Source organism: Gadus macrocephalus, chromosome 11, assembly GCF_031168955.1.
Source record: "Gadus macrocephalus chromosome 11, ASM3116895v1".
Classification (NCBI taxonomy): domain Eukaryota; kingdom Metazoa; phylum Chordata; class Actinopteri; order Gadiformes; family Gadidae; genus Gadus; species Gadus macrocephalus.
In genome coordinates this window covers 6,216,767-6,236,717 of record NC_082392.1, presented here as the reverse complement: position 1 = coordinate 6,236,717, position 19,951 = coordinate 6,216,767, and the positions used below count along the sequence as shown (strand labels likewise).

The following is a 19,951-nucleotide window of genomic DNA, read 5'->3' as shown; positions in this document are numbered from 1 at the left end:
TTATGGGCCTGCTGCCCTTTTGTGAACTACTTCAGAGGGAGGTTGACAAATTGGCGAGCAGTTTCTCTTTGGTTCTTCTTCTTCCTCTGGGAGACGCGAGTTGATCAAGAGTCGTCCCCGCTTCTTCTTCGGCTGTGTTCTTGTCTTCGCTTGGTGGATAAATCCTGAGTGACAAATTGGAGGGCTTACTCAATAGGATGTTTGATGCAGATTTACACTGTACGCTTCTGCTTTATTGTTGTCGGTTGCGTGCATGCTAACACGCACGCACACACGCACACAAACATGCGGGCACGCACGCACACACACACGCAGGCACAGAGACACACTCACGTGCGCACACACACACACGCACTGCACGCTAACACACACACACACACACACACACGCAGGCACAGAGACACACTCACGTGCGCACACACACACACACGCACTGCACGCTAACACACCAGCACACACACACACACACGCACTGCACGCTAACACACCAGCACACACACACACACACACACACACACACACACACACACACACACACACACACACACACACACATATGGCCCTTCTGTGGTCCACCATCAGATGTTTACTTTCTGTGTTGTAGGGTAAATTTAATTATTTATTTATTTTTCATTTATACTTTTTTTTAACTTTTGGAGGAAACTATATTTCAAGCATGAACTCATTAAACACCCCATCATTTTATTAGCAGGTGATTTGCACTGTGTACTTATGGTTTGTTTATAAATTTTCCATTTATGGAAAGAAAATGTTCAGGTCTATATTACTTATTACTTATTACTATATTTATGTCATATATGCTCATTAGCTAACTGTGGCTCAATTAAATGGATTGCGACATTTTGACAAATATGAACTATCTCGAATACATAAATAACTAATAAAAAGAAACGTACGAGTTTCTAAAGGGACAAGTCACTAAACATACAGAAATATGCATACATCCTAAATATATTATAATCCATCGAACGTATCGATTGGCTCAAAGTGCTGCCCGTAGTCGGCGCTGCACCAATGACGGACGCTACTGTACCACTGCGCCGTCCAACCATACGGTCAGAACAGGAGAGTCTGGCCCGCCCCTCAGCGTCAGCCAGTAGCCTCGCTGATCCAACTGTCATTCAGAGTGCGTGGTCATGAGGAAGGTAGGACGACGGGAGAGGCTGAAAAACACACGTTATACACAACAAGAGTGGAAGAAGTCACTTTAAAAGTTATATTTATCATGTGTGTGGACACGGGGGACGTGGTTTAGTGTTTCCCAGGTAAGCGACAGTCTCCCCCGGAACGGGTACTCTCTCTAGCTGTCGGTTCAGCTCGGCCGCATGAGCTGAAAAATTAAAAGGAAGCCACGGTAACCTTTTTCCTTTTCTCCTTCTCTTCCCCCTCCTAACCAGTCTCTCCGTCTCTTCCTTCTCTTCCGACAGAACAACCGACAACTTTGGAAAACAAAACGTTTTCGGGGACGACACGGGTTGTAAGTTAAAGAAAACAACGTTTTAAAGCACCATGTCCGCCCCGAGCAACTCGCTCCAGCAGCCCCGGGTGAGACGCAGCACGGCGGGCTCCCCCGGCTCCGCCTGCCGCCTGCACCCCCTCCGCGCCACGGTGCCCTACCAGCTGCTCAGCCCCGGGGGGCGCAGCAGCAGCCCGACCCAGCGGACCCAGACCCAGACCCTCTCCGTCGGAGGAGGAACCAACAGTACGTGCATCTCGAATCCGGCCAGCCCCATACTGAACTCTGGTGCCAATGGCAAGCAAAGACATTCCCCCGAAAACAAGGACTCGGGTTCCCCCGACTCGGCCGTCTGCAGAGGTAAAGATTTTTTTACTGGGTCACTAATTTTAAGGGGAACTTCACTGAAAAGTGAGTTATAATGTTGTTCATATGCGTGTTGTAACACTGTCATTTCATGGTAATGGATTCAACGTGTCTTTCACGTCGGGAAAATGATTGAAGCGTGTTAGTTATAATGTTGTTAATGTACTTATTATACTTGGTAATGGACTTGTTTGTCAGGTGTTTGCTGGGTAACCTGTGGAAACAATATCTGGCGAGATCTCCGCCTATCATCCATTTATTAAAGGGGTTAGTGCGTAAGAGTGGGACGAGGCACCAGTTGGCAGGGATGTCGTCCAGGGACCGTGTTCCCCCACTGAGAGGCACAATGCGGTGTAGTCAGGTGTCTTTTGACGCTCGGGTGATAAGGGGACGGACCGCTTGGGAGGATATGGGAGTTCCACCCTGGCCGAAATCAGCCCCAGGCTGTTCCCAGACTTGCCACACTGACTTCTCTAAACACTCATTCTCGTGTGTGTGTCACTCTCTTTCTCAGTACTTTGAGTGCTCTCTTTCTGTGTAGAAATATGAGAGAAATGGAGAGAGAGAAAATGAATGCATACAATATACACACACACACACACACACACACACACACACACACACACACACACACACACACACACACACACACACACACACACACACACACACACACACACACACACACACACACACACACACACACACACACATCCATGGAGGCTTTCTCCATTGGAGAATAATGGCTGTTTTCTGTAAGCCCCCGTGCTCTCTATTGAACCAGGGTCAAACACGCAGGCAGCTAGCTACCATCTGGCGTGTGTCTGAGCAATGTGTCGCTACAGAGGTGTCTGAATACAGCTTTTTCTCTCCCAGTGAAGGGCTGGAGGCATGCTGAGACTGATTGTGCTCGCGCTTGCCACAGTGTGTACGACCGCAGCCTGCAACAGCTATGCGCTCTGCCCATAATGTGACCTCTGGCATCTTGTTATATTAGCCTCTGAGTCAACCCTTGGGTCGCATCAGCAATCAGTGTTCCTATCAATATGTCTCAATCTATTTGTCTCTATCTACCTTTCATCGGTTACATTTTTGCACTCTAACTTTGAGTTGTTATTTTTGAGTGTACTTTTAATTTGAAGTGGATAATGTTTTTAGGACAATGCTGTTACAACGTGGCTCGCATTCCTCAGGTTCATCACACGCATGGGGCCTGATGTGAACGGGGGGCCCCACACAGCACAGGAACCTCTTTTGTCCACTGTGGCTTTTACCATGCTTAACCGTGTTTCAGAACTCACAGTGAACCTCTGCTGGTTTTCCATCCAGACGGCTCGCTTACAAGGAGAGTAGCACATCACCAAAAACAACATGGTTGGCTGACTTTTAAAGAAGGAGAGAGGGGGAGAGAGAGAGAGAGAGAGAGAGAGTAGACCGGAGAATTCTCCAAATTCCTAAGTCGACTGAAAAGAAGTGACCTTTGAACCCGACCAGTGTCCCATGGAAGAGGTGACGATTGAGATTGGAGTCTCCTGTATGACTCTGACCTTCTGGTCAAAACAAACTAAACTCAGACCAGGTACTCCCTTAACAACTATTTCAGATTGTGTTAAGAATTAGTAATACCGTCCCACAAAGTAATAAACAATTATTGTTTGTACTTCAGATTTTGGATTAACCTCAAGATGGATTCGATAAAGTTTGCTACAACAACAAAAAAAATTATTAATATTTATAGACGATATCCCTGATAATCCATTTATGTTCCTGTAAACGTTGTGCAGCTGTATTAACAAGGACAACATGGTTTGTGTTATTGTTGTGCTCTGTGAATACAAACTTAAGCTGGAGTTTCCCAGGGTTATTGAATGTTGTACTTCAAAAAATCTCGGTGTTGATCCCTGACATAATGTTTACGGCGGAAATCCCAAGAGGAGTAACAAAATCCTGTGATATGAGACCGTAAACACAGCATGTGCAACATCACATCAGTAAGATTCTCTCGGGGCAGCAAGTCACCAATAAAGAATGAAGAATCAATCTTTGATGGAACAGGCCGGGAGGGAGATGGACAATCAAACCGCTGGAACTCAAACAATCCATGCCCCATAATGCAACTCTACGAGCTAAGTTAGCGATCGGCTGGCCTGAAATGCGCTTCATTGCTGCATCTTTCCCCACCTGGCCCTGATTTCTAAAACGATGGGCTGACATTCCACCTCATGACCTGGAGGTTCACCTCTGTGTCATCATCCTCTCACCACACTGTCATGGCAACAATGAAGCCCCCACCAGCCTCTCCACCCCATCACCATCAAAGTGCCAGCTGTGCTAAATTTGCCCTGCCTCATTGTCACCCATTTAAACTGCAGAGTAGCAGCAAATGAGAAAACAATCAACTCGTCCCAATTGATGAAGTACGTTTCCTGCAATTCGCTCGTGCTGCTGCAGGATCTAATTACGCTGTGTGTGTGTGTGTGTGTGTGTGTGTGTGTGTGTGTGTGTGTGTGTGTGTGTGTGTGTGTGTGTGTGTGTGTGTGTGTGTGTGTGTGTGTGTGTGTGTGTGTGTGTGTGTGTGTGTGTGTGTGTGTGTGTGTGTGTGTGTGTGTGATCTTTGAAACACAGTGGTTGAACAGGCAGGCTGCCTCATGCTGAACAGACTCTTCCTATGAAGGCAGACTCCCACTCCCACATACCTTATAGCCAAATAAATCAAATAATCATATTTTATTCAACAGAGAATGAATGTAGTGGGCTACATTTTTCGCTCGCTTCCAATAGTACCAATTTTGACTTAAATCCAATCACATTATTCCGCATATTTTCCAACATGGCCATGTGTTCTGGGCGTAATACTTTAGGACTCGAAGAAGAATCTGTAATTCTACCCAGCCCTCTTCATTGGACATTAGTCTCACAAAACGGTCCCCTTTGTGTACATTCAGAACACTATCATAATCAGAAATACAGGCTTTAACTGTAAATGATTTACAGTACAGGTTGATTGATTTTGAGGTTCCTTCGAACCGTTTTCCTATCCTGTGGAGTTCAGGGTCTGGAGATATGCTCACCGTCCCCGCAGTCTGCAGTCAATGCGTTTTGTAGCATTGGCCCGAAACAGACAGACAAACAAACTTGTGAAGTTCACAAGGTGACTTGCAAGATGGCACACAGCAGTCCATTTGCTTAGCAAAATACCGTTAAGGCCACATGGATATTTTGTACCTTTATGACTGTTGTCACTAACTGATGGCAAAACAAGAACCAACCGAACCGAACCTTTTAACTGAAGTTATCAAAGACATAATTCAAAGAATAGTGGACAGGGTATTATCTGTAGGACATAACGAAGACAGAAGACCCATAGAAAGGACTTGGATCCGCCTTAGTGTTAACATAATTTGTCCATAATCTGTCCCTTGACCAACAAAGAAAGCGAAGCAACAGCTTTTCAGTAACATTGCACCTGCCTTTGTCTTGCATTTAACATGCCCAAAACAGAAACTCCCTCCACACGCACGAACACGTGCGCACGCACCCACCCCCACAATGGAATCCTCTTCCACCCTATACACTCAGTGGTTTAGCGTAGTCCACCAAGTCAACAAGAGTAAATAACCTTTGCGAGCCATGTATCCTTACCACAGCGCCTTGCAAAGACTCTGCAAGGTGACACCTCTATGTGTTCATATGCTTTTACGCAGTCGCTGAACCCACCACAATACATCAGCACAACAATGTGCTGCTTTGTTCCTCTGGTCCACCTGACTCACTTGATCCTGTCCTTGTATGGATTGGATTTGCAGGGGAAAAAAAAAGGGCATCTGTGCTGACCTGCTCTGGGGGGAAAAAATGGGACAACCCCCTTCGGAAAAGGCCTCCAAGCAACCTCACCCTGTCCTCACACTCGCTTTGATATCCAAGGCAAGACACTTCCCTTGCAGGGCTTTCACTAATTACACAGACCGTAATCCTGGCGTTGGAGCCCATTTCGCCCATTCCTTACCCCGTGCCCCTTGTGTGTGTGTGTGTATGTCTGCGTGTGTGTTTGGGTTCGATTTCACTGAGAGTCAGTGCAGGAATGTTGAGTAGATGCAGGCGGTGTTGGTGTGCATTGTGTCGTTGTTTATGAGTTCTGTTGTGGGTGGTGTGCTTAACTACTCTGGCTCACGGAAGACTGCTCCTCTAACATGCAGCCCAGATCCTCTGACTCAGTGGTTCGTGTTTGCCTGCAGCCCCGATGCGCAGGCATGTTATTTACTCGGCACTAATACTTCCCAGCTTAAAGAAATGGTCCATGCTTTTTAAAAGTTCAACCGAGAGTGATGGAAGAAGAGGGAGCTCTCGAGAACCAAAGTGTTTATTACTTGTATGGCCTATTCTTGATCTGGCTTTGCTTACAGATTCATCGCACACTCGCACTCTACGTTATCTTTTAAGTCAACCTTAGTGGAACACTCACCCAAAAAGTTTCCACCTCGGGCACTAAACCCATCGTTCGGTAGAAAAGATAGGATGGTGCCTCATTGATCCATTACAGGATTTTGGGTGCCTTGGCAGAGCGTAAAGGACAGAGCCCGAACCAAGATGGCTGCTGTTCTCCTCACTCACTCTCTCCCTCCGTTTCCTCCTCCTTCTCTCTCCATCCACAGTGGAGAGGTCCAAGTTCCCCGTGCGGGGTACCAGTGCCGTTCTGCGGACGTCATCCCTTGACGCCATCACAGGGCCCTACCTCACAGGCCAGTGGCCCCGGGACACTCAGGGGCCCTACTCCTCCTGCATGAAAGACAAAGCCACTCAGGTACCGGCCGAGCTGGTAGGAAACTCTTGTGTGCACAGGAAGAATTACTAAGCTGGATTTCCCCTCGTCTCACTCGAGAAACATGGCCGGTTTAAGCGGTGTCATGCTGAAGCTAGCCTGGGTGCCATGCTAGTGAGTGAGAGGAGGTGGGGTGGGGTAGTTGAGTGGTTAGGGTAATTACCCCTAGGTATAAGGTTCTGAGTTTAAAACCCAATGAAATGCCGAACCTGCTCATTAATGACGTGTCTGTAAGTTGCTTTAGAAAAATCAAAAAAATAAAGTTGCTTTAGAAAAATCAAATAAATTGTATTGAACTAGCCCACTAATGCTCTGCTAAACTAGACTATTTAAGTGGCTCATGCTACTGAGCTAGTCAAGTTGCTTATGCTTCTGAGCTAGCCAAGTTGCTTATGATACTGAGCTAGCCAAGTTGCTCATGCTGCTGAGCTAGCCAAGTTGCTCATGCTTCTGAGCTAGCCAGGTTGCTCATGCTTCTGAGCTAGCCAGGTTGCTCATGCTTCTGAGCTAGCCAAGTTGCTTATGCTACTGAGCTAGCCTCGTTGCTCACGCTACTGAGCTAGCCTAGTTGCTCACTCTACTTAGCTAGCCTAGTTGCTCACACTACTGAGCTAGCATAGTTGCTCACGCTACCGAGCTAGCCAAGTGGCTCACGCTACCGAGCTAGCCAAGTGGCTCACGCTACCGAGCTAGCCAAGTGGCTCAAGACACTGAGCTAGCCAAGTGGCTCAAGACACTGAGCTAGCCAAGTTGCTCACGCAACTGAGCTAGCCAAGTTGCTCAAGACACTGAGCTAGCCAAGTGGCTCACGCTACTGAGCTAGCCAAGTGGCTCACGCTACTGAGCTAGCCAAGTGGCTCGAGCTACTGAGCTAGCCAAGTGGCTCACGCTACCGAGCTAGCCAAGTGGCTCACGCTACTAAGCTTGCCTAGATGCTCAAGCTACTAAGCTAGACTAACTGCTCATTCTACCGAGCTAGCAGTAGGTCATGCTAGAATTACTCCTGCAAGTGGGCTAGCCGTATCCACCACAACTTGAAAGCGTTGACGCAATGTATTCTGCAATTTCCCAGCCCTGCCTCAGTACAGATGTAGGTTTAATAAGGCTGCTAAGTTGGTTCTTATTACTTTATTGCTCATCATAACACTCCATTAAGCCTACATATGGATTCTGTGGTCCGCGGTCGGCCCACTTCTTTCCTGGGTAGCAGCCTGTACATGGAAACCCACTAATCTGGCCATGGCACTGACCCCTGAATGCACTTGTGGGTGTGTGTGTGCTCATGCAAGTCTGTGTGGTGGATTGTTGAATATTGAATATGTATGATCATGACATTGACACAACTCCACCCCCCAGCCTGTGTGTGTGTGTGTGTGTGTGTGTGTGTGTGTGTGTGTGTGTGTGTGTGTGTGTGTGTGTGTGTGTGTGTGTGTGTGTGTGTGTGTGTGTGTGTGTGTGTGTGTGTGTGTGTGTGTGTGTGTGTCAGAGCCGCCGAGCCTCATTTACATGGGCTCCATCCCTTTAACCCTTCAACCACCTCGCAGCTCTTTGTCTGGTGCTGAGGAAGTGGAGGGGTCCATTAGGGCCCCCTTGAAGGAGTTGCATACAGAACTCTCGACCCATAATTATAACGCGGTTTACATGGGACCGGCAAGACCGGGAACAGCACTGGGAAGCAAGCCCCGCCATTCCCCGAGACTAAAGATGTGTCAGTGTGCTAATTGTTCTTGAGATGATAATTCCTATGCTGAATGGACACAGAGGCTGGAGGCTCCTGCCGGTGTAGTGCCAGCCACCATCAGAACGCAGGACACTCAAAGCACGCCAACTTGAGGAGAGGAAAAGGCTGTGTGGGTTCTGAAAGGGAAAAATTTTCAACAACTTCCAAGCAATATAATTGGAGAGCGAGAGCGCACACAAAAAAAAAGCCCTCCCCTTCACCACTCCAATAATAGTCAGGCAGCACTTCCTCCTAACAAGCCGGGCCTGCGCCGGGCTTGTTAGGCTACAACAACAGCAGAACCCCAGCAGACAAAAGCCTCGGGGCTTCTTTTGTTGTGCGGCATGCAAGTTCAAGACGGCCTCCCCTTTGAGCTGTAACGTAGCTCGGCATGGAGGTGAAGCCATTTGCACCTGTCCCCAGGGCTGGGGCGCAGGGGAGGAGGCATCGCACTGCCTACCACCTGGCCCCCGCTCGCTGCCTGCCTCGCCTGGCTCCCTTTGTGAGGCGCCTGAAGAGCAGAGGGCCCATACATATGGTAATGAGCGCTCTGGGTCCACCCGGCCCTGGGCCCTGTGGTTAGACAACACAACACAACATCTATGAAGATTAGACTGACATACAGAAGGCAGAGGCGAGCTGGTGCAAGCATGTGGGCTGGCGCACGCACGCACCCACGTATGCACACACGCGAGCGTGCACACACACACCAACGTATGCATATTCACAGACACACACTTGCACGCTAACTTTTATGCACACACACTTACACAACTTAAACACCCACACGATAAGTTAAACACTTTCCCATAACATCCATCTATACATTATTATTATCTCCATAAGAGTTGATTGATAACAGTGCCATACTTATAATATAAATTATAGGATCAACTCACTCGGAGAGGCAGCACTATTGGCAACCTACAAAGCCGCCTCTGAGAGGAAAGAAAAGCGTTTATCTGTAATCAAGAGCCTGAGAGAAATTTCAAGCACGTAGAAGATAACAAGCTAGCTGACCGCAATGCATGTTCTCCCCATGTGGAGCCCACAGCGAGCGATAGCGACGGTGTTTGGCTTTCTCTTGTCCTGGCATGTAATACAAACAAACCAACAGGAATTCCAGGGCGATTGTACGGAAGCTGAGCCATTGCTTCCTGCTCCGAAGCGGAGCGGGGCCGCGTACCGTCTGCCTCTCTCCGAGCCTCCTCCCAGCCCCCCGAGGGTGGGAATCGTAATCGCGGTTAACACGCTGCCGGCGGCGGTAAAGCATGCTTTATCTCCCAACAGAACATTATCAGACTCAACACCTGGCGCACAGGCTTAGAGAGCACACATTGAGGAGGGAAGTTGAAGACTGGGGTTGATAAAAAGGCCTCCGATGTAAATAAAGGTGGGGGGTTTTCTTAACAGACTCTCAATGTGTTCAGGGGCACAGTGTCAATAAGGAATGCTAGCCTGTGGTCCCGTGCGGTACTTACTTTACAGTTAACAATGTGACACAACTTTTGAGGCACTCTAGGTGGGAAAAAACATTAAAGACGATATTTAGATGTTATTAATCCATTCCTTGCTGCGAAAGCAAAACATGAATGTGTTGTTGCGTGCTAGCGGATGTAACGCAATTTATTAGACTAATGTGAATTCCCTGAAACCGAAATAAAATTGCAACACAAATACAAATAATGATTAATCCTGCAATCTGAAAAAAAAAAAGGACCTATAACTAGAAGGTCAAAGTTCAGGTCGAACTCATAATGGCATGTCAATTCCACTCTTTGTTTTACGGTGACTGACCCTGTCCAGCCAAACCATTATAAATGATAGCTTATTCCCCATGAACTGGTTTTTATAATAAGGGCTGTCCTCTTTAACCGGATGTATTCATTGTTCTTTTGTACGGCTCAAGGTTGTCACTTTAAAACGTCAAAATATGAACCACACTTTTTACGCACCATGAGCAGCAGCAGTTCCCAAACCGGTTAAGCACAGAGCCCACTTCATCTCATGGGGGTAACTCTCCTTCCCCTTCCACTCCAGCCATGCGTATTCTGTATGCGCGGATTAGGCCCCATCTCTAAGCCTGTCCACATTTGGCAGCCGCTTCAAACAGAACCCAGGCCCGGGCCCTAAGCCCTGCGCACACAAAAACGTTAAAGCCCACGGCCGGCGAGCACATCTGCCACGCAGCGTGGCCGGCACAGTAGCGTCTTTATGAGAGCACAAGCAGTCATTTAAAGGCCTGTCCTTTCCACAGAGCGGGGGGGGGGGGGGGGCAGAGCCAACAGGCCGGCCCAGGCTGCCCCGACGTGTGTTCTTCATTATTCACACGGGGGTATTCCATATCACGGCCCTTGGCCGCTGGACCGTCGGGCAGCAGACCGCCGAGCTGCGCCACAGAGGCCGCCCTATGCAGGGGGGGGGTCAGACACAAGGCACTGCGGGGGCCTTGACATTTAAGAGGGCCAGCACCCCCGGATGTGGCTGTTATCTTTGAGACGTTTGAGGATTTGTTTGAGCAGGCGACTTGCTGTTGATACGGCCCCAACGAGGAGGGCTGGGGCGGGGGGGGTGTTGAATGAATCATCCTCAGTTCTTTCTCTGCTTTCGCATATATTTACATAATTTAACCGTTTCCCTGTTTATGTAATTGGAGCCGAAGAAGTGCACGGACAGAACTGACTTTATGTGGGGGAGAACATTGGATATTTGACATTTATCAGGGCGGCCTTTTTGGGTTTGGGATGAGGGCCAGAGGACTGTAGCTCAGCATTCACGAACCGTCCTGTAGTCCTACTGCTGGCACTGGATGCTCATTCGCTGTTTTGTTGTGCGTTCCACCATTCGATTCGACATATTAAACTCAGCTGGGATTACAACAATAATTTGCATTGCAAATCTTGGGAGTTTTGCTTGTTAAGTTTGGGTCTGCTTCGTGGTACTCGTGTTAAACCTTTTCCATATTACTCATGGAAGCATGCAAACATCACAATTATGTTTATTTATGTTGTCTATGCCTCGTAGTGCCTTGGATTGTTTACCACTTCATTATTTGTTTTTCATTGAAAATTTTAAATTTCTACAAAACTCAATTGAGGTGCGTGTGTTGAAAGGTTATTCTACTGCTATTGCCCGTACACCGGTATTGTAGGGCGCTGTGGATCTTGGTGTCCACCAAATGGCTTGTATCTAACTTTGTACATGTGTGTTAAATGTGCTCGTATCTCCACGTGTTTCAGACTCCAGGCCCCTGGATAGACGAAGCTCTGGACCAGGGGAGTCCTCACCAACGATCTGCCTCCTGGGGCAGTGCAGACCACCTCAAGGAGGTAGGCTACCCCACACAATCTGCCCTCAACCAAGTCACACTCGGCCCAACGCCCCAACCGACGCAACCCTGGAGCCCATGGGTCTACCAGCACAAAATGAGCACAAGCTAGCCCCTGCCTGAAAACACTAGTGTATCTCAGGCCGGCCTCTCTTTGATAGGGCTAACTTAGCTCTAAGTAGCTACAATGACCCCACATATTCAACCACAGGTTCTGTGCTAGTTTGGCTCCGGCCTGCCTCTGTCTGATGGCACTATCGTACGTCCAACTAGCCTCTGCCTGACGGCACTAGATTATCTCCAACTGGCCACTGTGACCCCACATATCCAACCGCAGGTGGTATGTGTAATTTCAAGACTAAACACTCATCCATTCCTCCGGGTGTGTTTTTGTAGACCCTTGAACTCGGGGCCATTCACTGAAAATGTGTTTTATTTGTCAGGATCTGAGGTCAGCCCCTAAACGTCAGGCTTCTTACGGCGGTACTGCGGAGGCCCTCTATCAGGCAGGCGTTGTGGTCGACCACCAGCCACCACACGGCTATTAGGCCTCCAGCTCCACAGGCCGCAGGCTAAATTTAACCACTCCCGCCGTCTCTCTCGTACTACCAGAACCCCTCATCTCGCTGCGGCTTGTTGTTTTGGAAAGAAGTGTGGGGATGTCGTTTGGTGTGTGTGTAACGGCCCCTCCCCCCTCCCCGTCCCCCTCGTCCTCATCCTCGGCTCCACCAATGAGAAGGCCCCCCCCCTTCCCATCGAGAGATGCTTTATAGCAGCCTGGGGACCTTCTTCCCTGCTAGTTCAGCAGACGGTTTAACCAAAGTAAGGATCAGTGACTTGAGATGCATGTCACTAAGTGGCAGGTTGAGATTAGGGTGTCTCGCTCAAGCAGGCCCTCCAGATAGGCTGAGGAACTTGCCGATCAAACCCAGTATCTATTTTTGGCTGAGGGTCAGCCTTGCCATGATACTACTGAGCTTAAGTGTGGCGTTATTGAGTCCTGAACTCTCTGGATCCTACAGAGCTGAAAGCAACTGAAACCTGACGGGTGCAAACAATACTGATCATGACATTGACACGACTTCTCTCCCCCTTCGTGCGTGCGCGTGTTCCTATCTTTTGCGTTCGCCCAGTCAGATCCAAAACACTGCCCTGACGTGTTGAATCAATAACAAGGAAGTTGTGATGACCTGGAATCAAACCAGCACTGCCTGGGCTTGTTATTATATGCGATGCGTGACCTCAGTACACACTACGATTGAACCTGTGGATCCTCTGGCTTTCATGTATGAAGGAGGAGGTGGAGGAGTTCTGTCTCCAGAGTGGCTGTCTCTGTTGACTGTTGCCAGGCGAACACACACACACACACACACACACACACACACACACACACACACACACACACACACACACACACACACACACACACACACACACACACACACACACACACTTTGGCCATAAAGACTGCACCTTTGTCTGTATAGTCCAACTGCTTGTGTTAAGCTTGGCATAACCTGTTCTAACCCTTGCTTAGACACAGAGGCAGCCCTCGACTTTACCTCCATCTCTCAAGCACACACACTGTACTTGTTGTGGTCATTAAAACAATACTCTATAGTGGCCAGGTTCTGCAGACTTCGCGTGGGAGTTGATGAAGAGCCTTCCGGAGGTGAAGGTGCACAAACATTTGTCACATTTTATACGAGGGAACGCTGAGATTAGAGCTTGGTTTGCTTAGCGCAGAGCCAACACGTCGAGTGAATCACTGCCAGCGGCGCTGGAGGAGTGCAGGTCAGAGGTCAAGCTACAGAAAGTTATTTACCAGCTCTGAATAGCAATCATTCATGTGGGCGTGTGCGCCGTCCACTCGCCTTGGCTTGCCAGGAGCGCCCTAACGTGATCGTAACGTTTTAATGGGTCTTTCTCCACAACAAACGGAGACGGACCTCTTCATTTCCCACGTTAGTCATCAGATGAAGGTTGATGCCAATGGATAGGATCTGACTAGTGTTGGAGAAGTGGAGTAAGGTGGACCGATAAAGTGCACAGGCATGAATAAACTTAAGGTTTATCGGTTAGTTGGACGATGCATTACGTTGACTGATCAGATAGATTCTGTTACTCGTAGTAGATTAGATTACTATGCTATACTATATCATGTTTATGAACTATGGTTTCTGTGGGTTGTAAAGGCTTTTTAAATGTTTGACAGATGTATTTTTAAATGCTGGGTAATAAGGCCCTGGTTAGCAAAAGGATAACTACCAGCTAAAGGGGTCTTGGACTCAGGGGAGACTGATACAGTAAATACCAGCTGAAGGCGTCTGGGACTCAAAATATACGTATAATAAATTGACTTATCAGTCAACTTATCGTACTTTTATTTAGAGTCCAGGGCTCTTGGAAGGGTGTTATTTATTTATATTTTTTGCTGATTGTCTCTACTTCTGCTTTCTGCTGCTAATTTGATCCTTTTTATTTATTTGAATCAATTTGATCCTTTCCTCTTTTTTGTTGATATTTCTACCCTATGTAAACCACATTGAGCCACACCTGTGTTTGAAATGCGCTCTATAAATAAAGCTGACTTGCATGGAATGTATAAACAAAACCTCTAAACATTATTTAACGGCCCTTACGTTCACTTCCTGACTACTCTCTGGCTCCACGTGTGCCTCTTAGTTTCCTGTTGTGCACCTACTTCACAGGCACCCTGCACCACCGCACCCGTCACCCCTGCCTGCACCCCACCTGTACCCACACAGGGCCACCTGTAACCATAACCTCGTCTTTTCCTCCAGCAGATTGCTAAACTGCGCCTGCAGCTCCAGCGCAGCAAGCAGGTCAGCCGCCAGGGCAAAGACAAGGAGCACGGCGCCCCACAGCAGTCCCAGCAGACGCAGTACAGCAACGCCTGCCCCCCCCAGGTGAGACGCAGCTCCTGGGGGTAAACGGTGCAGAGACACCTGTGGAAGTGGCACGCCGCGAGAGCTTCTGGGTCACTGCACCAGAGTTGTTTTTGCACGGGCTGTTAAAAGACCTTGACTAAGAGCTTCTGGTCACTTGTTCAGAGTTCATCTAGACTCTGTATAGCCTCCCCCCCCCACACCCCTCTTATGCGCTTATTGTATGTTGTAAGGCCTGGCACTTGATGTAAGTTGTTCCTCCTTGCACTCAAAAACAGAACTCTGCATTTTATCCTAGCTATCTTTGTTGCATATGGAATGGGTGAACCTAGCGATTGTTGCCCAGGCCAACCAAGTGCCGGGCACTACCTTCCCTCTGCACCACACATGACCAGTGCAATGGAAACTCGACTGGTTTACTCTTAAACCTTTTCGTAAATGTGGCAAAAAGTCAGAGCTTGGAAGCCATTTAAGTAGGAAATAATACAGATCACATCTCTGTGGACCCAGTTGATTTGAACTACTCCCAAAGTAATGAGTAAAATATCCCTGGATCCCCAAGCATTCCTCCTCCCTCGCTCTTACCTTTTGTCCCACCCTAACTCCCTTGGATTTCATTCCCTTTAGAGAGATTGAGAAATGCCACATATTGTCTCAATTATTAATTAATTATGAGCTCTTAATTGGCTGTTCAAGGATGAACATTGAGTAATTAAAAGATATTCCAGCCTAAAATATAAACCTTCTTCAAACCTCAGACTTTATTACAACATGGTCATTGCTTGTCATGGGTCAGGATGTGGTGAACTGAAATCACTTTTGGATCCATAACATCCATACTTCCATTTTGTAGATGCACTGGGTGTTTTGGAACAAGTAAAAGGGGGCAGCATAGTGCAGTGGTGACTCCCCAGTGGAAATGTACCGGGATTCATAAACCGACTTGAACAAGATGACCTCACGCATGCCTACCCCTTAATGACCTGCATCTGAAATGACTGGAAAAAAGCCTTCTGCACTCTTAACAAATAGTGACCCACCAAAAACAACCCAGCCTCTGGCGTCACGACCTTCGCGGTCTCTGCCAATTCGATGACTCGTGGTCATTTGGTGAACATTTTGCAACGTGCCCAAATAATTGAATTACTTCCACATTCACATGCTGCTCTACGGATCGATCAGAGAAAATAAGTTGGTTATCATTTTCATGAAGGAATAACAAAATTAAAAAGAAACAATACAACTATATGAGATTCTGCAAGGCGACCTCATCGTATTCTGAAGCCATACATATCGGAAGGTTTGTCTTTTTACCATCTTTTTTAATTGAAGTTTTGCTGAGGAACCCAGGGCTAGGATTAATGTCGTCAGAAACCTCAGGTTATGGACGCGATCTTTCTTGTTTTTAATTACCTGAATTATTGTGTAATGGATTCACACATTCTCTGTGACTTCACGTGCTGATGCATTGTTCGAGGTGGTTTTTCCATTCACTGAGAAAGAGACTACACATGTCAGTGTTTCCCCCAGGGAATGTCTTAGTCAAGGTGGTCAGAGAGCGTTGGCTCGTGGCGCTGCAGTCTTCGGTGAGGGTTTCTGTTCGAACGACTATTGTTTTGAACAGTATCACTGATGCATATGTTTTCTTGCCTTACGGGGGTTTTGCGCTTTGTTCATGCATAATAATTAAAAAATAATCATTAAAACAATATATATATATATATATATATATATATATATATATTTTAAATATATAGGTATATATTTTTATCATTTTCTTTTTAATACATTGGTAGTCAAGGCGGGGCCCTATTGTTGTTAAGGCGGCAGCCTTAACCATACAGTGCGGGGGGGAAACACTGCATGTGAAAGTCCTCTCGTCCAACTCTGTGTGTGTGTGTGTGTCCAGTCTAGAGACATGGCATCCATGCATGGTGTTTTTCCCCATATACTCTATACTGGGTGATAATGGCATGCCATGTGTATGCATCACCCCTGACAGTCGTAACCTGAGCAAGCGGTAGACCGGAGGTCCATCAGTTATGCTCTGATGTGTGAAGTCAATATAATGAGGCCGTTTTTTTTTTGCAGTGGAATTTAATTTTAAAGAGCCAGGGAGCTCTTCAATGTTTCAGATTTAATTCGAACACTATGTAATTTAAGAAAATGAGTTTTGTGCTGAGAGTTTTTTGCAAAGAGGGGGGGGTGTTATCCCCACGGTTATGACCCACGCCAACTTTAATGACAAATGACCACGTTGACAACAAAATGAGTGTCTCTGGGTTCACTGGCTCTTTAAGGAAATCCTCCATGACATTCACTTTGGACCAGGAGTTGACAGTGATTTGAAGGGAACATGTCGAGGCATGTCTCTCTCCGGTTGTTTTTCTCTCTGTGGGTCACTAGTGTATCTCCTTGTCTCTCCCTCATACATATGTTAATTCTCTGATAGAATCCCATGTTACAAATAACCTAGTGCAAAAAGGTTATTCTAGATGCATGTCATTCATAAATTCGCATACATTACTATGTCGACTTGTCATGTCAGAAATATTACCACGTTTAACCAAAGAAACTGTTTAAGGTTCACTGGCTCAACTATGAAAGGTTTCTTAGGAAAATATTGACCGATTGCAGTTAAGAAATTTGTTCTGGACTTGGTTGTTCATTCTATGGTGAAAGTCCTCAAGTAGTTTGACCTATTTGTCGTTGTTGTGGAAAAAACAGTTGTAACCATTATATAACCTTGTTTACATTGTTACATATCAATCAAAAGGGTATATTTTGCCTAAGTTCTCCTTAGTGCACCTAGAGCTAGCTCCCGTCCCCTCTCTCTCGTTGAAAGGTGTTAAGCCAGTTCACATTTGCATCGCCTCTGAAGCCACAAAGTCTGATACTGAAGCCGGGCCCAATCTCCCGTCCCCTTTGATGTGTAGATTCCTTCAGCTGTCCTGCATCCTTGCAGACAAGTCCACTTCCCCCCATAGTGTATTGTGAATTAACTTGGTCTCTCCCGCCGTGGCTGACTCCAGCCTTGGGTCAGTCCTTATCCCTCCATGGTGGTCTCCCCCCCCCCCCCCCCCCCCCCACACCCGTTTCCTTTGATGTTACTGCCCATGAGGTGAAAGTATCAAGTTGTTTGGTCAATCGCTGCCTGTGTCTATCCATGAGCATGCTCTATTAAATAAAACAGTTTTGCTTGACTTTGAGGTCAAGGAGGATCCTAAAATAAATGCATTTCAATCTGTGTGCGGTGTTTCCCACAGTCCAGGTAGCAGTGTGTGTTGCCCCCCTGGCGGCAGCGGTGGCGGATTAGGACGTGGACTCCCGACGGGGGGGGGGGGGAGATTAGACGTGGAGTCCTGACGGGGGGGCGTTTGCTCTGTGTGCGTGTGTGAACGAGAATGACGGGGAGAAAGAGTGCTATGCGGAGATGAATGAACGGAACGATATTTACATTTCAAAAACGCGTCAAAAAATAAAAGCAGAAACTATTTGTGGCGCTCTGTGTTCATTCTCTGGCGCTGCGCCACACATTAGTCTATGTATGGGAAACACTGGTATGTATTACTCTTTGTAAATGTATTTGTTACGCTCAAACTATGAAATTTGTGGTGGGTTTCTAATGTAGTTCCATAATAGCATGCAGTCCCTCAGTAAATAACTGTGTGTGTGTGTGTGTGTGTGTGTGTGTGTGTGTGTGTGTGTGTGTGTGTGTGTGTGTGTGTGTGTGTGTGTGTGTGTGTGTGTGTGTGTGTGTGTGTGTGTGTGTGTGTCCAGCCCAAGGCGATGTCCTCCAGCCTGTCTGTGCCCAAGTGCCTGATCTCCAGGGTGCCCAGCCACGTGGAGGGCATCAACCACGAGCTGGAGAACGTCTTCATCAGGGAGGACGGGGAGCAGAGTCTACAGGTGAGACACACGGACGCACACACACGGACAGACGCGCATCAGAGACGGCAGTGCACCAAACCTTTGCCAGGCTGTCGTCTGAATCAGCTATATCCTATTGCCAAAACAGAGCAGTGTGCACATTACACTGTTCACAGTGTGGACGCCATCACCATCTGGCCTGCTATTGGCTTCTCTGGTTGCCCTTTACACACACCCAGTGGGACACGTGCACTGTGTGTGTGTGTCCACTCACTCCCCTTCTCGCCCTTCTCTCCCCTCGCCCTTCTCTCACCTCGCAGGCCATGGACGTCATGGACGGCCGCCGGGCTCCCTTCCCTCCGCATCGCTATGGCAACGGCGGGGACACGCGCGACACGGACACCCAGGCGCCGTCCAGCGGCAGCGACAGCAGCCCCTCCCCCCGGCCCGGCAGCCCCGACGGGCTGCGCTCGGTGGGGGGCAGCCCCTGCTCCGTGGAGGACGCCGACAAAGGTACCAGAAGACGCGCGCGTGTGTGCGTGCGCGTGTGTGCGTGCGCGTGCGGTGTGCGCACAGCAGCCCCCCCAAACGAAGGGAGTTCCCCTGTTTGTTTCCTACTCCCGCGCTTCCTGATGTCTCTGCCAACTGCAACTGAAGGAAATGAGTGATCGGAGCGGCGCTGTGTAGTGTGCACAACAAATTCCTCCACGGGGCTAGGGCCGGTCGGTCCTGGGTCTGGCCCCGCACCAGCCATTGTTCAGCCCGGGTCCCCAGTACGCTATCTCCATGGTGATCTCACGTCGGGAGACCGTAAAACCAGAGATGAGGCTCTTTGCAGCGTTCTCTGCAAAGTACAGCTGGTTGCAGACATCCAACACCGCTCATGCCTCGCCTGCTGAACAGGAAACGGGTTGGCAAATAGTTGGCAATGTGTGGTCCTCTTTTGTGTATCGGATAACATTATAACCTGGCAATCACTTGCTCAACGTCTTCTCTGAACTGCGGAACGAAGGCATGCTCACAGCCGGTGTTGTCGTTGTCGTCCACAGACCTGCCGAAGTTCGCCACGTCCCCCAAACCCAACAACAGCTACATGTTCAAGAGAGAGCCGCCCGAGGGCTGTGAGAGGGTCAAGGTGTTCGAGGAGTTGGGGTGAGTCCGTCTGTCCGTCCTTCTCACACACTGTCATACCTTCACTTCGGACCCCCCCGCTGAGTGAAACAATGGAACTCATCCATGTGAATGTCGGAGTGACTAGTTTGGGTGAATGGTAAATGGAATGCATATATATTGCGCTTTTCCATCCAGTGGCCACTCACAGCGCTTTATGATATTGCCTAACAGTCACCCGTTTATTCCCACACTGACGGTGGTGGCAGCCATGTGAGGCGAGAGCCAGCTGGGCGGGAGCAGTTAGGGTGAGGTGTCTTGCTCAGGGACACTTCAACAGTCTAACCAGTGG

At 48.1% G+C, this 19,951-nt stretch overlaps 1 protein-coding gene across 5 annotated transcripts in view; it reads left to right on the top strand.

Annotated features, from left to right (window-relative positions):
- Positions 1–1,126: 1,126 nt before the first annotated feature.
- Positions 1,127–19,951, top strand: part of LOC132467151 (glucocorticoid-induced transcript 1 protein) — a 21,715-nt gene continuing 2,890 nt past the window's right edge. The window contains exons 1-8 of one of the 5 annotated variants that reach the window (XM_060064278.1): positions 1,127–1,286; positions 1,449–1,837; positions 6,496–6,644; positions 11,622–11,711; positions 14,518–14,640; positions 18,400–18,528; positions 18,810–19,002; positions 19,539–19,641. In XM_060064278.1, the coding sequence (XP_059920261.1) occupies positions 1,531–1,837; positions 6,496–6,644; positions 11,622–11,711; positions 14,518–14,640; positions 18,400–18,528; positions 18,810–19,002; positions 19,539–19,641 (1,094 nt within the window). In that variant the 5' untranslated portion in view covers positions 1,127–1,286; positions 1,449–1,530. Of the gene's footprint in view, positions 1,287–1,418; positions 1,838–6,495; positions 6,660–11,621; positions 11,712–14,514; positions 14,641–18,399; positions 18,529–18,809; positions 19,003–19,538; positions 19,642–19,951 lie in introns of all 5 variants that reach the window. The other 4 variants (XM_060064277.1, XM_060064276.1, XM_060064274.1 and 1 more) reach the window with 4 other exon arrangements.